This window comes from Bos taurus, chromosome 12 (genome assembly GCF_002263795.3).
Source record: "Bos taurus isolate L1 Dominette 01449 registration number 42190680 breed Hereford chromosome 12, ARS-UCD2.0, whole genome shotgun sequence".
In the NCBI taxonomy this organism is placed as follows: Eukaryota; Metazoa; Chordata; class Mammalia; order Artiodactyla; family Bovidae; genus Bos; species Bos taurus.
This window is the reverse complement of record NC_037339.1, coordinates 11,906,978-11,927,683: the sequence shown is the minus strand read 5'-3', so window position 1 is coordinate 11,927,683 and position 20,706 is coordinate 11,906,978. Positions and strand designations below refer to the sequence as shown.

At 39.8% G+C, this 20,706-nt stretch overlaps 1 protein-coding gene across 10 annotated transcripts in view; it reads left to right on the top strand.

The window, feature by feature from the left end:
• Nucleotides 1-20,706, top strand: part of VWA8 (von Willebrand factor A domain containing 8) — a 416,362-nt gene that overhangs the window by 144,150 nt on the left and 251,506 nt on the right. For all 10 annotated transcript variants that reach the window (XR_009496658.1, XM_059892187.1, XM_025000014.2 and 7 more), the window contains exon 21: nt 18,034-18,110. Coding sequence is in view for 9 of the 10 variants with exons in the window: in XM_059892187.1 (XP_059748170.1) it covers nt 18,034-18,110 (77 nt within the window). In the remaining variant the exon portion in view is untranslated. The remainder of the gene's footprint in view (nt 1-18,033; nt 18,111-20,706) is intronic.

Below are 20,706 nucleotides of genomic sequence, written 5' to 3'. Positions count from 1 at the left end.
TAGATCCTCAGAATCTATTCATCTTCTATGTGAAAGTCTGTACTCTTTTACCAACCTTTCCCTATTTCCTCCACTGCCCAGACCCTGGCAATCACTTTTCTACTCTATTTGAGTGCAATCTTTTGCACGTATGGACACCTTATCTTTGACAAAGCAGGCAAAAATATACAATGGAGAAAAGACAATCTCTTTAACAAGTAGTTCTGGGAAAACTGGTCAGTTACCTGTAAAAGAATGAAACCAGAACGCTTTCTAACGCCATACACAAAAATAAACTCAAAATGGATTAAAGATCTAAATATAAGACCAGAAAGTATAAAACTCTTAGAGGAAAACATAGAACACTCTCTGACATAAATCACAGCAAGATCCTCTATGATCCACCTCCCAGAATAGTGGAAATAAAAACAAAAATAAACAAATGGGACTTAATTAAACTTAAAAGCTTTTGCACAACAAAGGAAACTATAAGCAAGGTGAAAAGACAGGCTTCAGAATGGGAGAAAATAATAGCAAACGAAGCAACTGACAAAGAATTAATCTCAAAAGTATACAAGTAGCTGATGCAGCTCAATACCAGAAAAATAAATGACCCAATCAAAAAATGGGCCAAAGAACCAAACAGACATTTCTCCAAAGACATACAGATGGCTAAAAAACACATGAAAAGACGCTCAACATCACTCATTATCAGAGAAAGGCAAACCAAAACCACAATGGGGTACCATCTCATGCCAGTCAGAATGGCTGCTGTCAAAAAGTTTACAAACAAATGCTGGAGAGGGTGTGGAGAAAAGGGAACCCTCTTACACTGTTGGTGGGAATGCAAACTAGTACAGCCACTATGAGAACAGTGTGGAGATTTCTTAAAAACTGGAACTAGAATTGCCATAAAACCCAGCAATCCCACTGCTGGGCATACACACCAAGGAAACCAGAATTGAAAGAGACATGTGTACCCCAATGTTCATCGCAGCACTGTTTACAATAGCCAGGACATGGAAGCAACCTAGATGTCCATCAGCAGATGAATGGATAAGGAAGTTGTGGTACATATACACAATGGAATATCACTCAGCTATAGAAAAGAACACATTTGAGTCAGTTCTAATAAGGTAGATGAAACTGGAGCCTGTTATACAGAATGAAGTAAGCCAAAAAGAGAAACACCAATACAGTATAATAACGCATATATATGGAATTTAGAAAGATGGTAACAACCACTCTATATGCAAGACAGCAAAAGAGGCACAGATGTAAAGAACAGACTTTTGGACTTTGAGGGAGAAGGTGAAGGTGGGACGATATGAGAGAATAGCATTGAAACATGTATCTTAGCATATGTAAGATAGATGACCAATGCAAATTTGATGCATGAAGCAGGGCTCCCAAAGCTGGTGCTCTGGGATAACCCAGAGGGGTGGGGTGGGGAGGGAGGTTGGAGGGGGGTTCAGGATGGTGGGACACACGTACACCCATGGCTGATTCATGTCAATGTATGGCAAAAACCACCACAATATTGTAAAGTAGTTAGCCTCCAATTAAATTAGTTAATTTAAAAAAGGTTGCACATATAAATGATACCATGCAGTGTTTGTCTTTGTCTTTGCTTAGCATAATGCCCACCAGGTTCATTACTATTAAGACTCTTAATTGCTTCCATTTGGTGTGTATGGGAGAGAAGAAAGCCACCTGTGGTATTTGTTGGCAAATGTAGAGCAGGTACTCCACAGAGGTGCCCTTTTCTAAGAACCAGTGTGGAGTTCTGTGTTCTCTTTCCCCGTGCTTTCTTCAGAGTCCTGATCGTCTGGGAGGTTCCTTGTTCAGGAATATGTACTCGTGCAGCCGTAGTAACTCAGGTGCTTCGTCAGTACCTTTTCAAATGCCCTGCTTTATTTATTAGTGGTACTTCTGGACCTCTCTTAATATCTTATGCACCTTCTCACCTGCATCCTTTACTGACCTTGTGAATCAAAACAATGAAAAAAGGAAAAGACAGGCAAGCAGAGCTACAACTGGTAGGTTAAGAATGACTGACACTCAGCTCTCGTGGGACGGTGTCACTGGTGTTTGCACTCAAATGCAAAGTGACAGCCATCTGGGGAAATGCCTGTTTTAATCACATGATTTAGTTTGAAACTAAGTAAACCATTTTTAGTAGTTGATCAGGCTCCTTTTTTACTCTTTATCTTTCTGAAACATTATATGCTGTGCTGTGCTTAGTCGCTCAGTTGTGTCCGATTCTTTGTGACCCCATGGACTGTAGCCCACCAGTCTCCTCTGTCCATGGAGATTCTCTAAGCAAGAATACTGGAGTGGGTTGCCATGCCCTTCTCCAGAGGATCTTCCCAACCCAGTGATCGAACCCAGGTCTCTTGCATTGCAGGCAGATTTCGTACTGTCTGAGCCACCAGGGAAGCCCAAGAATACTGAAGTGGGTAGCCTATCCCTTCTCCAGGAGATTTTCCCAACCCAGAAATCGAACTGGAGTGAAACATTACGTGATGACTACTCAAAAAGCAAAAAAAATTAATTAGAATTGAAGCTTTGCGCATTAAATATTGACAGAGAAGCCAGCAGTGGGTTGATATACAAATACAATAAAATGTAATGAATGCTATTAATACAAGCTGTCTAAACATAGATACAGTCTACCCAGCCTTCTGTTTTGCAAATTAGAGACTGGCTGAAGTTCATGAAAGAAACTTTTCAATAGTTGAAGTTGTCAATTTAATGTTGCTTTGAAAGATCGCTGTTACTTGTAGCAACTTTTATTGTGAGGAAATTAAAGGGAATAAATGTTGATTTTGAGGTATCTCAATGTTCCCATCTTTTCTTTCCATGTATTACTATCTTTTCTAAGAATCTATGACATTAGATGAGTTTTCGTAACTGTTGGGAAGCTGAAAACAAGTCTATAAACATCACTTATAGCAACATAAAGTAGGCCCCATCTTCTTTTGGTGAAATAAAATTGATTTTATCTTTTCATTTTTCTGTGTGGGATTTTTTTTTTTTTTTTGGAACAGTCCATCAACTTTCCAGTAAAAGAAGCAGAATTGCTGCCTGTCAGCCAAAAGGGATAGGATACCCTGAAATTACATGTTTCACGGTCCCTTCGTATACAGTGCTGCATATTGTAGAACTTTGTTAGCATGCACTATATGCATTATTTTCTACTTACTGTAATTATAACGTTACATGTACCTTTCATGCAATTAGTTTCATGCTGGGTTTTTTAAAAAATCGTAACATGACTTTCTATTTATTTCAGCTTTCCTGACAGTAAAAAAGAGAAATGGCTATTTACTTTCAAGCCAGTGATGCTTTTATCATCACAGCTCTCTTCAGGAATAAGCTTTCTACATAGAAAATAGACTTGTGCGCATGGGGAGAGGAGAGGAGAGGGTGAGATGTATCGAAAAGAGTAACATGGTACCTCATAGTGGTTTTGATTTGCATTTCTCTGATAATGAGTGATGTTGAGCATCTTTTCATGTGTTTGTTAGCCATCTGTATGTCTTCTTTGGAGAAATGTCTATTTAGTTCTTTGGCCCATTTTTTGATTGGGTCGTTTATTTTTCTGGAGTTGAGCTGTAGGAGTTGCTTGTATATTTTTGAGATTAGTTGTTTGTCAGTTGCTTCATTTGCTATTATTTTCTCCCATTCTGAAGGCTGTCTTTTCACCTTGCTAATAGTTTCCTTTGATGTGCAGAAGCTTTTAAGGTTAATTAGGTCCCATTTGTTTATTTTTGATTTTATTTCCAATATTCTGGGAGGTGGGTCATAGAGGATCCTGCTGTGATGTATGTCAGAGAGTGTTTTGCCTATGTTCTCCTCTAGGAGTTTTATAGTTTCTGGTCTTACGTTTAGATCTTTAATCCATTTTGAGTTTATTTTTGTGTATGGTGTTAGAAAGTGGTGTAGTTTCATTCTTTTACAAGTGGTTGACCAGATTTCCCAGCACCACTTGTTAAAGAGATTGTCTTTAATCCATTGTATATTCTTGCCTCCTTTGTCAAAGATAAGGTGTCCATATGTGCGTGGATTTATCTCGGGGCTTTCTATTTTATTCCATTGATCTATATTTCTGTCTTTGTGCCAGTACCATACTGTCTTGATGACTGTGGCTTTGTAGTAGAGCCTGAAGTCAGGTAGGTTGATTCCTCCAGTTCCATTCTCTAATACAATTATGTAAAGTTTAAAAATAAAATAAAATTAAAAAATAAAAATAAACAACTTTACAGAAAAAAAAAAAAGAAAGAAAAGAGTAACATGGAAACTTGCATTACCATATGTAAAATAGATAGCCAACAGGAATTTGCTGTATGGCTCAGGGAACTCAAACAGGGGCTCTTTATCCACTTAGAGAGGTGGGATGGGAAGGGCGATGGGAGGGAGGCTCAAAAGGGAGGGGATGTATGTATACCTATGGCTGATTCATGTTGAGGTTTGGCAGAAAAAAACAACATTCTATAAAGCAATTATCCTTCAATTAATAAATTAAAACAGTGAGAAAAAAAAGAATACGCTTTCTTCCTCCCCGTATATTACTTTCTTTTGGTTTGTAGAGCTTTATTGTATTTGAAATACCAAGTATTCATGGTGAATTTTTTGGGTTATAGATTCAGCTGATAGGTGCATAATTTTTTTTGTTGTTTAAAAACTCCTTAAGAATAAACTTCTGGGGACTTCTCTGGTGGTCCAGTGGTTAAGACTGCGCTTCCACTGTAGGGGCCACGAGGTCGATCCCTGCTTGGGGAGCTAAGATCCCCATGCCACACGGCATGGTCAAAATAAATAACCTTCTGTTTCTAAATAAGGACACTTGGATTTGGAGAAGTAGTTGCATTTTATCAGATATTTGAAGGAAGAAATAGTTTAGTAATGCAGTGTTCTAAAATGCATAGGTACCCCCCTTATATAAGAATTGTTTTAAAAATATATAGTATTTGTTTTACAAAGTAAAAGTTTAATCATCTGCATATAGTAATGTTTTCTCATTTGTGATGTTAAATTGCAAAGCAAATCATCAGAATTTAATTTGTATTTAATAAGACAGTTAATAATTCACAATTGCTTCTAGGTGAATATAGTCCAATGATGTGCTAGATTTGTCAACTTTTTTTTTTTCCTTTTTTGTTTTTCACTTAAAGTGGGCCCTCTGTATGATTTTACCAAATAATAGCACTCTGGTGAAATTTTCATACTTAGGCTCTGCTTGTATTCCAGAGTCTATATTTTTTACCTTTACCAAAATTCTAATATCCTTAACAAAAAGTGAGCTCTGGCTGATTTTCATAGGAGATGCCTTCTCAGTCTCTGACTTTCATGTGTTTCGTGTTTTTAGAGTACTGATTCTGTGGGTACTCTTTACAATTCCATGGCACTTTCTAATCTATCAACACTGAGATCAGTCTTCAGTTCAATTCAGTTCAGTTGCTCAGTCGTGTCCAACTCTTTGCGACCCCATGAATCGCAGCACGCCAGGCCTCCCTGTCCATCACCAACTCCCAGAGTTCACTCAGACTCACGTCCATCGAGTCAGTGATGCCATCCAGCCATCTCATCCTCTTTCATCCCCTTCTCCTCCTGCCCCCAGTCCCTCTCAGCATCAGAGTCTTTTCCAATGAGTCAACTCTTCACACGAGGTGGCCAAATCCAAAGAACACCCAGGGCTGATCTCCTTCAGAATGGACTGGTTGGATCTCCTTGCAGTCCAAGACAATCAAGAGTCTTCTCCAACACCACAGATCAAAAGCATCAATTCTTCGGCGCTCAGCTTTCTTCCCAGTCCAACTCTCACATCCATACATGACCACAGGAAAAACCATAGCCTTGACTAGATGGACCTTTGTTGGCAAAGTAATGTGTCTGCTTTTCAGTATGCTATCTAGGTTGGTCATAACTTTTATTCCAAGGAGTAAGCATCTTGTAATTTCATGGCTGCAGTCACCATCTGCAGTGATTTATCTTAGCATCTCTTAATTTTATTTTCCTCCTGAAAGCCGAAATGGCTCCCCTTGCCTATCTGATAAAATCTCTTTCAAAGAGAAACGCTCAAAAAAACCTATGACCTGTCTCCAAACCTCTTTTGTAGTTCTAGTTCTTCCAAGTCAGAGTTTCTTACCCTTCCTGAGTACGCGGTGAGCTCCCCAGGTGGTGCTAGTGGTAAAGAACCTGCCTGCCAGTGCAGGAGACATAAGAGACATGGGTTTGATCCCTCAGTCAGGAAGATTGCCTGGAGGAGGGCATGGCAACCCACGCCAGTATTCTTGCCTGGTGAATCCCGTGGCCAGAGGAGCCTGGCAGGCTACAGTGCATAGGGTTTCAGAGCCAGACATGACTGAAGCCGCTTAGCACACACGCAAGTACATGATGCCTTTCTATTCTCCCAGCCATTTTACATATTGTTTGCTTCATATGAACTTCTTCCTCTCATCTTTCCCTGTGAAAATCCTGTAGTTTTCAAGAGCTCAGATTTTTTTTCCCCCTGTGAAGCTTGTCTTAGTCTCCCCCAAATAGAAATAATCTTGTTTTCCTTGGAACATTTATAGTATTTTATCAGTGTTTAATTCATTTTTCTCTTAAAGTTGTTTTGATTTTTAAATTTCACCTATAATTGAATTACAAGTTTCTTATGAGCAAGGATTAAAAATGGTAATAATTGTATGTTTTACAATTTCCAATATACTTTTAAAAATCATTTCATGTAGTTCTATGGAAACCCTTTGAAATAAATATTTTTATTTTCCATACTTGACAAATAGACTGAAGCTCAAAAAGTTTCAATATCTGCTCCAGATCACATAGCTAATTAATGGCTGAGTTAGGACTCACATCTTCCAAGCTCATGCTTTTTTTCCACCATACCATGATTTTCCAGGTGGCCCTCATGATAAAGAACATACCCGCCAATGCAGAAGACACAAGAGATGTGGGTTTGATCCCTGGGTCCGGAGGATCCCCTGGAGTAGGAAATGGCAGTCCACTCCAGTATACTTGCCTGGAAAATCCCATGGTTAGAGGAGCCTGGTGAGCTACAGTCCATAGCGTTGCAAAGAGTTGGACACGACTGAAGTGACTTAGCACCCACACACACAAATTCTTATACTAGTAATACAGCAGCAATAGCAACAACAATAATAATATGTAATAGCTAACTTATATTCAGTGCTTATAATAGGCCAGGAGCTATGCTTTACATACAGAGTTCAGGGCATTTTGAATTTTTCTATTATGAAATTATAAAATATATTCTATAAAGAGTAGAGTATATAATGAACTCCTTTGTCCCCATAACTTTGTTTCAACAATTACCAGAATTGTGTTCATCTTGTTTTAATCTGTGTTGAACATATTATCTATATGTTGTCTTTTAAAAGACCATACTTTTACATAATGGATTTTTCTTATACTATCTTAGTTTTTATCTCTTACATAACCACAATCTGATCATTACACCTAACAAATTAACAATACCCCTTAATATACACTGATAGCCTACGTTCGGTTTTCCTCAGTTCTCCCCAGTGTCACTTTGCAGTTGGTTTGTTTCCATCAGCAGCCAAACAAGAGTGGACACTTCAGTTGATGTACCTCCTGAGTCCCTTTGAAAGTTGAAAGATACATTCTCCTATTCTCTTTATCCTGAGAGATATTGACCCACTTTCATGAATATAAACATTGTATCAAAATTATACCAATATCGATGAACTTACAGTGAGGAAGTATTTTCTAAAGTAAATTTCATCAACCCAATTTCACTTCTTAATTAATTTACATAATGCAATGAAACCATATTCATTTCTTCCAGACTAGAAATTTCTGTCTGAATTACTTCCCAACAATTAAAAAAATTGTTAATTTCCCCCTGAATTTTCATAGCATTTAATTTTGAAATCTTTTATACACTGTGAAAATCAGTAAGCATATATTTAATACTGACTAAGGAGGACTCTATACACATTGTTACTATGTAATTCTATATAATCCTTTGTATCTCATACCATCTGTTAATTAGAGGCTTATAACGAACAGATTTAGTTTTTGTCTGGTATGGGCTTAGTAAATGTTTGTTGAATTATTTAATATTGAGATACTGTGAATATTTTATTGCCAAAATTAAAGAGCGTGTGGATTTTGTTAACTAACCGTCTGAACTGTGCAGGGGCAGATTGTTGCCGTGTAGCATCAGAAGCACACCGTGTTGCTACGCCAGAATGATTGTCTAACGTCTGTAGACGGACGGAACAGCTTGTCCAGACTTCCCCGCCTGTGTCCCCAGCTGCTAGTGGCAGCAGGGAATTTGATAACAAAGTGTGCCGTGCTTCTCATAGCTACAGTGCTTAGGAGTCCCAAGGCTATACAATATTTGGTTTCATCAAGCATAATGATATCTTTATTTGATATCATATTATCTTGTGTCCCTTCTGAAACCTCTTGCTATGGAGTTGCCTAAAGTACAATATGGAAATTCTTTGCTGTGCTGCACACTCTCTCTTGCTGCTGTTCAGTCACTAAGACGTGTCCGACTCCTTAATGACACCATGGACTGTAGCCCGCCAGGCTCCTCTGCCCATGGGATTTCCCAGGCAAGAATACTGGAGTGAGCTACCATTTCCTCCTCCAGTGGCTCTTCCCAACTGAGGGACTGAACCAGTGTCTTCTGCATTGGCAGGCAGGTTCTTTACCACTGAGCCACCAGGGAAGCCCGCGTGTTCTCTTTGATCTTCAGTTTATCCATCCAGTGTTTTTTAGGAGTGTTTTTCTTGCCTTTGTTCTGAATCTGTATATTGCTCTTGTAAGCACATTGATTTTTTCCCCCCACAGTATTTATCTTGGCTGCTTTGGTTATACCAAGTGATGAAACTACCAAAGAGTCTAACTTTGCCATTTACAGCAGCACATGATTTCAAAGGGAAATTTCAGGGATGTGGATTTTATTATTCCTGTTTGAAAAGGAGCTTTTGACTTTGCCAGGAAGCTTTATCAGTGTGTTTTAAAGCCATGCAAACGAGTAGTGCAATCGAAAGGTGTGTTGTTTTGCCTGACTTTCAGGTACTGTTTCTGGATCTGTTACAGGGAACCTGTTTATGCAGCTGTTTGGAACTGTTCACTGTGCACTTTAGTTCTTTTTTCTGGATACATAAATAATGTATGTTCACTGAGAGAATTTGGAAGATAAGAAATTTCCAGTGATTCCTAAAGCAGGGACCTCTCACTGTGTTACTGTATTAAAAACTACTAGAATAAGATCGTGTTTGGAGATCAGCTTGTCTAGGCCCTCTTTATTCAAATGAATGAAGATGGTGGTAGAAACCTCTACCTGAGACAGATTAAGGAGGATTGATTGAGTCTCCCAACTACTTGTATAATAAGTATATTTTCAGGCATTTTAGACAAAGAATTAAAAGTTTCAACATTTGATGAAAACTTTATGGTTATTTTAAAAAAGCAATTTATTTCTCCTAATGCTACTGAAATACTAGCTTTTTAGTTGTTATATTTGACTGCAATTGGTATTTGTCGATGACATTCATACAATTAGTGTTTCTAAGGAAAATTAGGACCCTATGAAAAAAAGCTTTAAATTTTATACAAATGGAGCCAACTCTATGAAAGTTATTGAAGAATTAGGAGGAACTGGAGGGAAGGCCAAAAGTTAAGATGCTTCAGAGAGCACGTGGCAAGCTGAACACTAGCCAGGCAAGCAAACACTCACTTGGAGACCATCTTAAAAATTACTGCAGAAGAAAGAAAAATTGACTTCCTCACCTTCTCCCTTCTGGACCTTGCACACAGGGAGTTCCTGGACACATGTTTTAGGCTGTTTTATAATCTTTGAGTAACTGATTTATGACTCCACAACATTAGAATAATAAACTTGCATATAAAGCAATTCAGGGAGACTACCTCCTGACATTCTGTTCTGCAATATAGTGAAGCAGAGAACAGCCCCCTCTTTTAAGTCAGAGTGAATTTGCCTTTAAAATCCCATTGTTTGCAGGATCCTAACTGCTTAGAACTTAAGTTTGTGTGCTTACATGCTCAGATATGATAGACAGAGTGCCTGAAGAACTATGGATAAAGGTTCGTGACATTGTACAGGAGGCAGGGATCAAGACCATCCCCAAGAAAGAAATGCAAAATGGCAAAATGGTTGTCTGAGAAGTCCTTACAAATAGCTGAGAAAAGAAGAGAAGTGAAAGGCAAAGGAGAAAAGGAAAGACATACCCATCTGAATTCAGAGTTCCAAAGAATAACAAGGAGAGATAAGAAAGCCTTCCTCAGTGATCAATGCAAAGAAATAGAGGAAAACAATAGAATGGAAAAGACTATAGAGCTCTTCAAAAAAATTAGAAATACCAAGGGAATTTAATGCAAAGTTGGGCTCAATAAAAGGACAAAAATGGTATGAACCTAAGAGAAGCAGAAGATATTAAGAAGAGTTGATAAGAATACACAGAAGAACTAAACAAAAAAGATCTTCATGACCCAGATAGCCACGATCATGTGATCACTCATCTGGAGCCAGACGTCCTGAAGTGTGAAGTCAAGTGGGCCTTAGGAAGCATCCCTATGAACAAAGCTAGTGGAGGCGGTGGAATTCCAACTGAGCTATTTCAAATCCTAAAAGATGATGCTGTGAAAAGTGCTGCACTCAATATGCCAGCGAATCTGGAAAACTCAGCAATGGCCACAGGACTAGAGAAGGTCAGTTTTCATTCTAATCCCTAGGAAAAGCAATGCCAAAGAATGTTCACATACTTGCACTCATCTGACGTGCTAGCAAAGTAATACTCAAAATTCTCCAAGCCAGGCTTCAACAGTACATGAACCGTGAACATCCAGATGTTCAAGCTGGATTTAGAAAAGGCAGAGGAACCAGAGATCAAATTGCCAACATCCGTTGCAGCATAGAAAAAGCAACAGTGTTCCAGAAAAACATCTATTTCTGCTTTATTGACTACGCCAAAGCCTTTGACTGTGTGGATCACAATAAACTGTGAAAAATTCCTCAAGAGATGGGAATACCAGACCACCTGACCTGCCTCCTGAGATATCTGTATGCACATCAAGAAGCAACAGCTAGAACCAGACATGGACCAACAGACTGGTTCCAAATTGGGAAAGGAGTACGTCAAGGCCGTATGTTGTCACCCTACTTATTTAACTTATATGCAGAGTACATCATGCAAAATTCTGGGCTGGATGAAGCACAAGATGGAATCAAGATTGCCAGGAGAAATATCAATAACCTCAGATATGCAGATAACACCACCCTTATGGCAGAAAGTGAAGAGGAACTAAAGAGCCTCTTGATGAAAGTGAAAGAGGAGAGTGAAAAACCTGGCTTGAGACTCAGCATTCAAAAAATGAAGATCATGGCATCTGGTCCCATCACTTCATGGCAAATAGATGGGGAAAAAATGAAAACAGTGATAGACTTTGTTTTTGGGGCTCCAAAATCACTGTAGATGGGTACTGCAGCCATGAAATTAAAAGATGCTTGCTTGCTTCTTGGAAGAAAAGCTATGACCAACCTAGACAGCATATTGAAAAGCAGAGACATTACTTTGCTGACAAAGATCCATCTAGTCAAAGCTATGATTTTTCCAGTAGTCATGTTTGGATGTGAGAGTTGGACCATAAGGAAAGCTGAGTGCCAAAGAACTGATGCTTTTGAACTGTGGTGTTGGAGAAGACTCTTGAGAGTCCCTTGGACTGCAAGGAGATCAAACCAATCAATCCTAAAGAAAATCAGTCCTAAATATTCATTGGAAGGACTGATGCTGAAGCTGAAGCTCCAGTGCTTTGGCCACCTGATGAGAAACTCACTCATTTGAAAAGACCCTGATGCTGAGAAAGGTTGAAGGCAGGTGGAGAAGTGGATGACAGAGGATGAGATGGTTGGATGGCATCAGTGACTTGATGGACATGAGTCTGAGCAAGATCCGGGAAGGTTGGTGATGGACAGGGAAGCCTGGTGTGCTGCAGTCCATGGGGTCGCAAAGAGTTGGACACAACTGAGCATCAGAGTTGTGTCCAACTCTTTGCGACCCCATGGCCTGTAGCCCACCAGGCTCCTCTGTCCATTGGATTTCCCAGGCAAGAATACTGCAGTGGGTAATCGTCCCCTTCTCCCAGGGATCTTCCTGACACAAGAATTGAACCCATGTCTCCTTTGTCTCCTGCATTGCAGGTGATTCTTTAGCACTGAGCCACTGGGGAAGCTCTGAACTTAAGTTTGCTTTTCTCCAAGACAGAAGAGTTACCTCCCACTGACATGGCTGGCGTGAGGGTGTGGGTGGTGAAGCACTGGAAGGGCTGGTAGGCATGTAGCAGAAGACTCGAAAAACGTCAGGTTCCTCCTCTTTGTTGTCCCAAAGGGAGCAGAATGTTGCTGGAAGAGGTTTCTCCCTCCTTCAGCAAGAGCAAACTATACGACTCCCGTTTCCTTTTCTTCTGTTCTTTCCTCAAATTTTATTTTAAATATTTATTTTATTTTAAAATATTTAATAAATTAAAGTATGTTTTCCTCCTGTCTTTAGGGGCTTAACAGAATCATTCCTCCTCCTAACCCTGTAGTCAAAGAGCCATCCAACTCCCAGCTCTGTAAAGGTCCTTCTTTCTAGTACCTGTCACAAAGAATATGATGAGACAAAAGAGTAATGATAAGAGAAAGCATCATCCTTTTGAGACAATTTGTAGTTTTTTTATCATCTCTCATTCCACAGAAAATTTTAAATGAAAATTTTCATTCCCTTTTGTTGTTGTTGTTCGTTGCTCAGTCGTGTCTGACTCTTGGGACCCCACGGACTGTAGCCTACCAGGCTCCTTCTTCAGTGGGATTTCCTAGGCAAAAATCCTCAAAACAGATTGCCATTTTCCCCTCCAGGGGATCTTCCCGACTAAATATTATCTTCCAAAAGAGTCAAGTGTGATGTAAAAGCTATTTATTTTGCGCCAATTTTTATTAAAGGATACACATTGTGTATATAGGATAATGATTAGTAAGTAAAGATAAATATCCACAGGAACAAAATGAAAATGGCAGCAGATTTATTTTGACAATTGCACTTTGGGTAGTTTTTTGTTTTCTAAACTTCTCGTTGAGAAAAATGAGTCCGTGTGGCTTTTGTAATGGAAAAATAAGATACTATTTATGTATTTATTCAATTAAAGTAATCCTCAGGATTTTTTTGTTGTAGGCGAAAACTGTGGTTGGAAAGAACAGATCGCTGTAACTGTCTCATTTTGTTCAGGATATTTACAGAAATTCCTTCCTGGGTTATGCTTTTAGCATTTCCTCGAACGAATTATTGGAGCTTTTAAAATGAAGCCAGAAATGACCTGATGAGATCTCTGTTTAAGAAAAATAACTAAACAAATGGTGGACTGGCCAGTTGTAAATCTAGAGGCGGGAGGCCCACGAGGACCCTTTCTAGGAGTCTGAGCACAATGATGGGCTGCCCTGGAGCAGTGACAGTGAGTCAGAGAGGCAGGAGCAGATGTGTGAAGCTGGCAGGGCAGAGTCAGTCTTTCCAAAGTTAAACTGCCTTTTTTTAATACTAGACTTCCCTCCCTACCCAGCAAAGGCACCTCAACTCCCAGTTTCATGTGTCTTTAAGTAGCATCATGTTCCACCTTGTTGCCCAAGACAGAAAGGTTTATTTCTCTCACCTCACATCCAGTTCATCCTCAGATCTTGTTAGTCCTTTCCCCTAACTATCTCTTAAGTACATTCATATCTCTCAGCTCCTTACTTGAAGCCACCACCATCTCTGGTCTGAGTTTGTTAAAAAGTTTCCAAATTGCTTTCCTTTGCTTTCAGTCTTGTTCTCTGTCCTGGCATTTCACCAGAATGATTTTCCTAAAGTGAAAATCTGATCCTGTTACCCCTCTACTTCAGCGGCCTTTTGGTGCTGTTGGGAAACAATCCAAACTCTCACCTGGCTTCCAGGACTGCCCGAGCTAGACCCTGCCTCCTGCTCCAGGCTTGTTCCTTATTATTCCCTTCCTCACTCCTGCTCCTTGGCTTCACCTGGACCTGTCCGTGCTCCAGCTCTCTAGTGCCCCAAGTCTTTACACATACTGTTCTCTCTGCCTGGAACACTCCTGTTTCTCCTCCTTCCCATAACCTCTTTAATTCCTTGATATTTCAACTGAAATATCACTGTGCATAGTGGGACTTCCTGAGCCTTTGGTTAAATCTTCAAGACCTTTGGATGTTCCATAGCAGAACACATCACATGTACATCTACAGTAAGTTCTCTGCATACAAATGAGTTCTGTTCTGAGAGAGCTCATTCATAAGTCCAATTTGTTTATAAGTACAACAAAGCTAAGGCCTTCCCTGGTGGCTCGGGTAAAGAATCTGCCTGCAATGCAGGAGTTGCAGGAGACACAGGTTCTATCCCTGGGTTGGGAAGGTCCCCTGGAGGAGGGAATAGTAACCCACTCTAGTATTCTTGCCTAGAGAATCCCATGGACAGAGGAACCTGGAGGGCTACAGTCCACAGGGTCACAGAGAGTCGGACACAATGGAAAGGATTTAGCATGCACACACAGCAAAGTTAGCCTTGGTACCCAACTATCACAATCAGCTGTATACTGCTGCTTTTATACTTTTGGGCTTGACATAAAGATACTGTACTTTTTACAGTAAAGTACACAACATCACAACCACATACAGAGGATGCATGCATGTGGCAGTGTACACCAGACATCTGGACTCGTTTATGTCAGTGGACGTGCAAACACATTTGCATCTGTGAGTGTTCACAACTTGAAAGTTTGTATGTAGGAGGCTTACTGTATTTTGTTTGTTTCATTGTCTGTTTCCTACTGGGTTGTAAGCTACGAATGTGGTCAGGGGTTGTAGTTATGTATCATTGTATCCCACTCAGCTAGTACAATACCTAGAACATTAGGTGCTAAAAAGGTTGATAAATTAGACAAAGGTGATATGGAAGGAAGGAAGGGAGGGAGGAAAGAGAGAAGTGGAGGAGAAAGGAGTGTAAGGAAATAAAAGGAAGAAAAGAGAAGGAGGGAGGGAAAAAGGAAGGAGAGGAGGGAGGGAGGGAGAAAGGAAGGAAGGAAAAGTTTTGCAAATCGAAACTACAGAGATTCTAGTGACGTTTTGAATGGAGCAGGGAAAAAATACAGTAGTCAAAAACATTCTGAGACTCCTTCATTGACCAACTGGGTATGAGGCCATACTGTTAAGAGTGGGTTAAAAAGAAAGCAGAGTTGGTTTTGGTGGAAGCATAATGAGTTTAGTATGAACGTCTGGTACAGAAGCTCAGTTGACAATTCGAAACAGGAGATCTCATCTCAGCTGGGGCTTGGGAGAGACATGTGAGCTACATGAGACGATTGAAGTGAAGGGAGTAGGTGAGATTCCCAGAGAGAGTATATGGAGCCAGGAGACAGATGAGGCTGGAGTTCGGAAGACTCTGAAATGTGTTAAAAGTAACACAGCCCCCAAAAGTAACTAGCCCCAAATGGAGTCCCTTACACTAAACTCTCATCACAAAACCCAGATTTACCTTGATTATAGTTTCAGCCTCTCCCAGAAATGGACTCTTAAACCCGTAAATGAGGATCACCTGGTCGGCACTGATGAGGTCACTGGCCCAAGAGACCCCTGAGGAAAGTGACCTTGTCACAACCTGCTTCTGCTGCTGCTGCTGCTAAGTCGCTTCAGTCGTGTCCGACTCTGTGCGACCCCATAGACGGCAGCCCACCAGGCTCCCCTGTCCCTGGGATTCTCCAGGCAAGAATACTGGAGTGGGTTGCCATTTCCTCCTCCAATGCATGAAAGTGAAAAGTGAAAGTGAAGTCGCTCAGTCGTGTCCGACTCTTAGCGACCCCATGAACTGCAGCCTACTGGGCTCCTCCGTCCATGGGATTTTCCAGGCAGAGTACTGGAGTGGGTGCCATTGCCTTCTCCATGTCACAACCTAGTGTAATGATTTTTCTAGTAGAACTTCTTTGTCCTCCCTTTTGCTTATGAAAGTCTCTTCCCTTGTGCTTCTCCTTTCTATCTTCTAGATTCATGAATCATTGAATAAGGTCAATAAGATTTGTAAAGTTTGCTCAGTTGAATTTTCTTTTTAACACATTGAAAGAAGACATAGCAAAGGAGCCTCTTAGTGGCAGCCAGGGACTTCACATTGCATCCTACATTTATAGGGCTTGTAATGGCAACCCACTCCAGTATTCTTGCCTGGGAAATCCCATGGACAGAGGAGCCTGGCAGGCTACAGTCCTTGGGGTCACAAAGAGTCAGTCACGACTGAGCGACCAATACAACACAACCACAACAAGCTCCTGAGATTGCTCAGGAGGAATTTGAACGAGCAAGGGGGAATCTGATCTTGGAAGCGGGGAGGGAGCATGAGCTCCCCACAGTGGTTTTTCATGGCTTGTTCTTTTAAGAAACCCTTTGTGTTTCTGACAGTACAGTGCATTTATGATATTTGTTTTTCTCTAGGTTTCTTGAATTGCACAGAGCTGATATAATTAACACCCATTTTGTTTGTCTGAACTTATTTATTTAAAATTTTGTGTGTATTGCAACATGCCATTTAAAGCCTGTATAGCTTTGTACCATATATTTGACTGTGGACAGTGTAAGAAATCAATAAAGGTACTTTTATTGCTACAACATATGTTACAAAACGCAGCTTTTAAAACCACTTCTACTCTTCCCACCCAACCCACTTTTTAGAAGTTTTACATCCCATTAATAGAGTGGTCCACCTCTAAGTGAGAACTTTGAAATGGAGCAATAGCGTGGGAGTGGATTCCATTTTTAACAGCTCGTCCTCTACGAAAGGATAGCAACCTTGGTGTCAGTAAACTCAGAGAAAATGAGGGCATTTCTAAGAAGAGAAGATACAGTTGAGGCTTAAACCCTGATTATAATTTCAGGTTTCCAAGATCTTAAAAAACTCCAAAGTAGGATAAAAGGAGAAGAAATTAGTGTTTAATTAACGCAAAAGAAGTACAGTGTTGTATTTATCTTTATATAACTAAAAACCACAATTCCAAAGAGTGGATTAGAAAAGTCTTTGTTTTTACTTTTACTTGATTTCCTTTGCTGCCATTCTTTAAATCTGAAATAGGTAATATTCTGGCTGTAATATTTACACCTCAGTGTAAAATTAAAGAGCAGAAAATAAAAAACAATTTGCAGAAGCTTAAAAATAATTTTGAATTTCCTTTTAAATAAGAAGAACTTAGAGCTAGTGTATTTAGAAGTCAGTTAAAAAAAAAACTATGTCATAAAAGATGTGCTGTATATGTTTACTAGTTTGCTTTACATTAACAATAAACTTCACTGCAGATGGTGACTGCAGCCATGAAATTAAAAGACACTTACTCCTTGGAAGGAAAGTTATGATCAACCTGGATAGCATATTCAAAAGCAGAGACATTACTTTGCCAACAAAGGTCCATCTAGTCAAGGCTATGGTTTTTCCTGTGGTCATGTATGGATGTGAAAGTTGGACTGTGAAGAAAGCTGAGCGCCGAAGAAAATTGATGCTTTTGAACTGTGGTGTTGGAGAATAGTCTTGAGAGTCCCTTGGACTGCAAGGATATCCAACCAGTCCATTCTGAAGGAGATCAGCCCTGGGTGTTCTTTGGAAGGAATGATGCTAAAGCTGAAACTCCAGCACTTTGGCCACCTCATGCGAAGAGTTGACTCATTGGAAAAGACTCTGATGCTAGGAGGGATTAGGGGCAGGAGGAGAAGGGGACGACAGAGGATGAGATGGCTGGATGGCATCACCGACTCGATGGATGTGAGTTTGAGTGAACTCCAGGAGATGGTGATGGACAGGGAGGCCTGGTGTGCTGCAATTTATGGGGTCGCAAAGAGTCGGACATGACTGAGTGACTGAACTGAACTGAACTGAACTGAGCAATAAACTAGGACAGATTATCAGTAGGAGATGATTCTGGTTTGTTTTACCTCCAGACAAGTTTCTTTTTTGTCTAATGCTTTCTGTGTAATTACAGGGTGTAGGAAAAAACAAGATTGTTGATAGATTCCTTCACCTGCTCAACAGACCCCGAGAGTATATCCAGCTGCACAGGTAAGAGGGTGAAACCCACAGCCTCTTAAGATCTGCTCTAATCATTTATTTTGCTCCTAGTACAATTTAAAAATACTTTCTTAAGGCCCATTTTTAATATACCAGTTTATTTCTTTTCCTTCTGCCCTTATCTCTCGTCTCTTTAAAAGGTAATAAAACCATGCAAAATTTATTTTTAAAGTGACTAATGCTTTATAAACATGAATTAATAGATATTTTGTGGACAAAGTGATGAACATTGCATTCAGGGAGTAGTTTTCATTAACATAAAGACTCTTAAATTAGAAGAAAAGAATGTAGAGACTAAGCTCACTCTCTAACAGGAAAGTAACATAGCTCACAAGGAGAAACAGTAAACTGTGTGAATCTCAGGTGTGAGATAAGGAACTCAAAAATATGAAGAAGTCAATTATTACTCTTGCCTCTTGGAAAACACTTTATGGATTATTTAGTTTTGTGTGGTTTGCTGGTCCAGGGATAGCTTTTAATCAGATAGATTTTCTCAACATGGATTGTTTTTAGCTTTATCAATGAACTTGTTCTTAATCTTTCTAAAATAAAAAATACGCCGCAGATCCACCAAAGGAGAGAGAAAAAAATTCAGGAGTATGCCAAGTAATAAACAAATTAAAACTAGATTGAATTGTTATTGTTTTAATCCCAGGAGATTAACAAAAATATTGTGTAGTGGAAATAATCCTGGATTGAGTTACAAGAATTGATTTTTGTTTTGAGTCCTTTTACTAGATAATGATGTGTTTTTGAGAGAAAAGTGTAGGAGGAAAGAAGGTAAAGTTAGTGGACCAAAGACGAAAGAGAAGAGTTCCAGAGTAAAGCTGAGTGATTGTCAAAAACTCCCTCTTGGCATTTACCCCTCTGGTTGTGATGAAGTTACTGGTACCAGATTGGTCCTACCTCAGTGCGTGTGTGCCTGCCAAGTCACTTCAGTTGGGTCTGAGTCTTTGTGACTCCATGGACTGTAGCCCAACAGGCTCCTCTGTCCGTAGGACTGTGCAGGCAACAATAATGGAGTGGATGGCCATGCCCTCCTCCAGGGGATCTTCCTGAATCAGGGTCAAACCTGAGTCTCTTATGTCTCCTTCACTGGCAGGCAGATTCTTTACCAGTAGGGCCACGTGACTCACAGGCACTGGTGAAGGAACAGCCACTAGAGACCGGTGAGCTGAGCAATTACCAGAGCTCCCACATGGCTAAGAGCCTTCCTTAAACTTACTCCTGGGATTCAAAGATATATCCTATGAAATCCATGCTTTAGAAGTAGGATAAATCTGTCCCTAGAGTAAAAGCTATTCTATGCCTCCCTTAATAAGTTTAAAAATAACTCTTGAAAAAAAAAAAAAACAAGGATGTTTGTTATTTAACACTATTTTGTAAGTTTTCCTCATACAAAATGATTTTAAAAATGAAAGGGTTAGATGTTGGGGGGAAAATGTGTTGGAAACAATTAAGCTGATTCAGAAGTAAATTAGCTGCTTAGCTGAACAAACTTACCATTGAATGAAAGAAGACTACAGAATCCAAACATTTATCAACAGAGCATTTACAGTATCAAGCATTTGATAGACTATTATTAGACATACAAATAAGCAGGAAAATTGGTTAATAGAAATAGACCCCAAAATGACAGATGATTGAGTTAGCAGACAAGGACTGTAAAACAGTTGCTTTAAATATGTTCAAGCATGTAAAGAGGGAATCAACATAATGAGGGAATACTTAGGAATTCTCAGTATAGAAATAGCAACCTTAAAAATGCAGTCTCAGTTCAGTTCAGTCGCTCAGTCCTGTCCAACATTTTGCGACCCATGAATCGCAGCATGCCAGGCCTCCCTGTCCATCACCAACTCCCGGAGTTCACCAACTCCCGGAGTTCACTCAAACTCATGTCCATCGAGTTGGTGATGCCATCCAGCCATCTCATCCTCTGTCGTCCCCTTCTCCTCCTGCCCCGAATCCCTTCCAGCATCAGGGTCTTTTCCAGTGAGTCAGCTCTTCGCATGAGGTGGCCAAAGTATTGGAGTTTCAGCTTCAGCATCAGTCCTTCCAGTGAACACCCAGGACTGATCTCCTTTAGGATGGACTGGTTGGATCTCCTTGCAATCCAAGGGACTCTCAAGAGTCTTCTCCAACACCACACACATATGGGCAATTAAAATCTCAAAAAAAGAAAAGACGGGGGACAAAGTACCAGGGCAGAATATTGTTTGAAGATGTACTGATGGAAAAATTCCCAAATTTTGTGAAAAGCTTTAAGTCACCAATCCAGGAAGCTCAATGAACCTCAAGCAAGATAAGCAAGAAACCATAGCAAAGTATGTTGTAATCAAATTGTTTAAAATTGAAAGAGGAAATCTTTAAAACTGGCAGCAAAAATAAATAAATAAGGCATATTACATATGGGGGGAAATCATAAAAATGACCACTGACTTGTCATGAGTAACCACAATTCAGTGAAATGGTTGTTTTTCAACAGCCAAAAGAAGAATAAAAAGTTAATAGACATTAGTATATCTGGCAAAACATTTGTTAGAAATATAGACATTTTAGATGAATAAAAACAGAGTATTTTTTTACC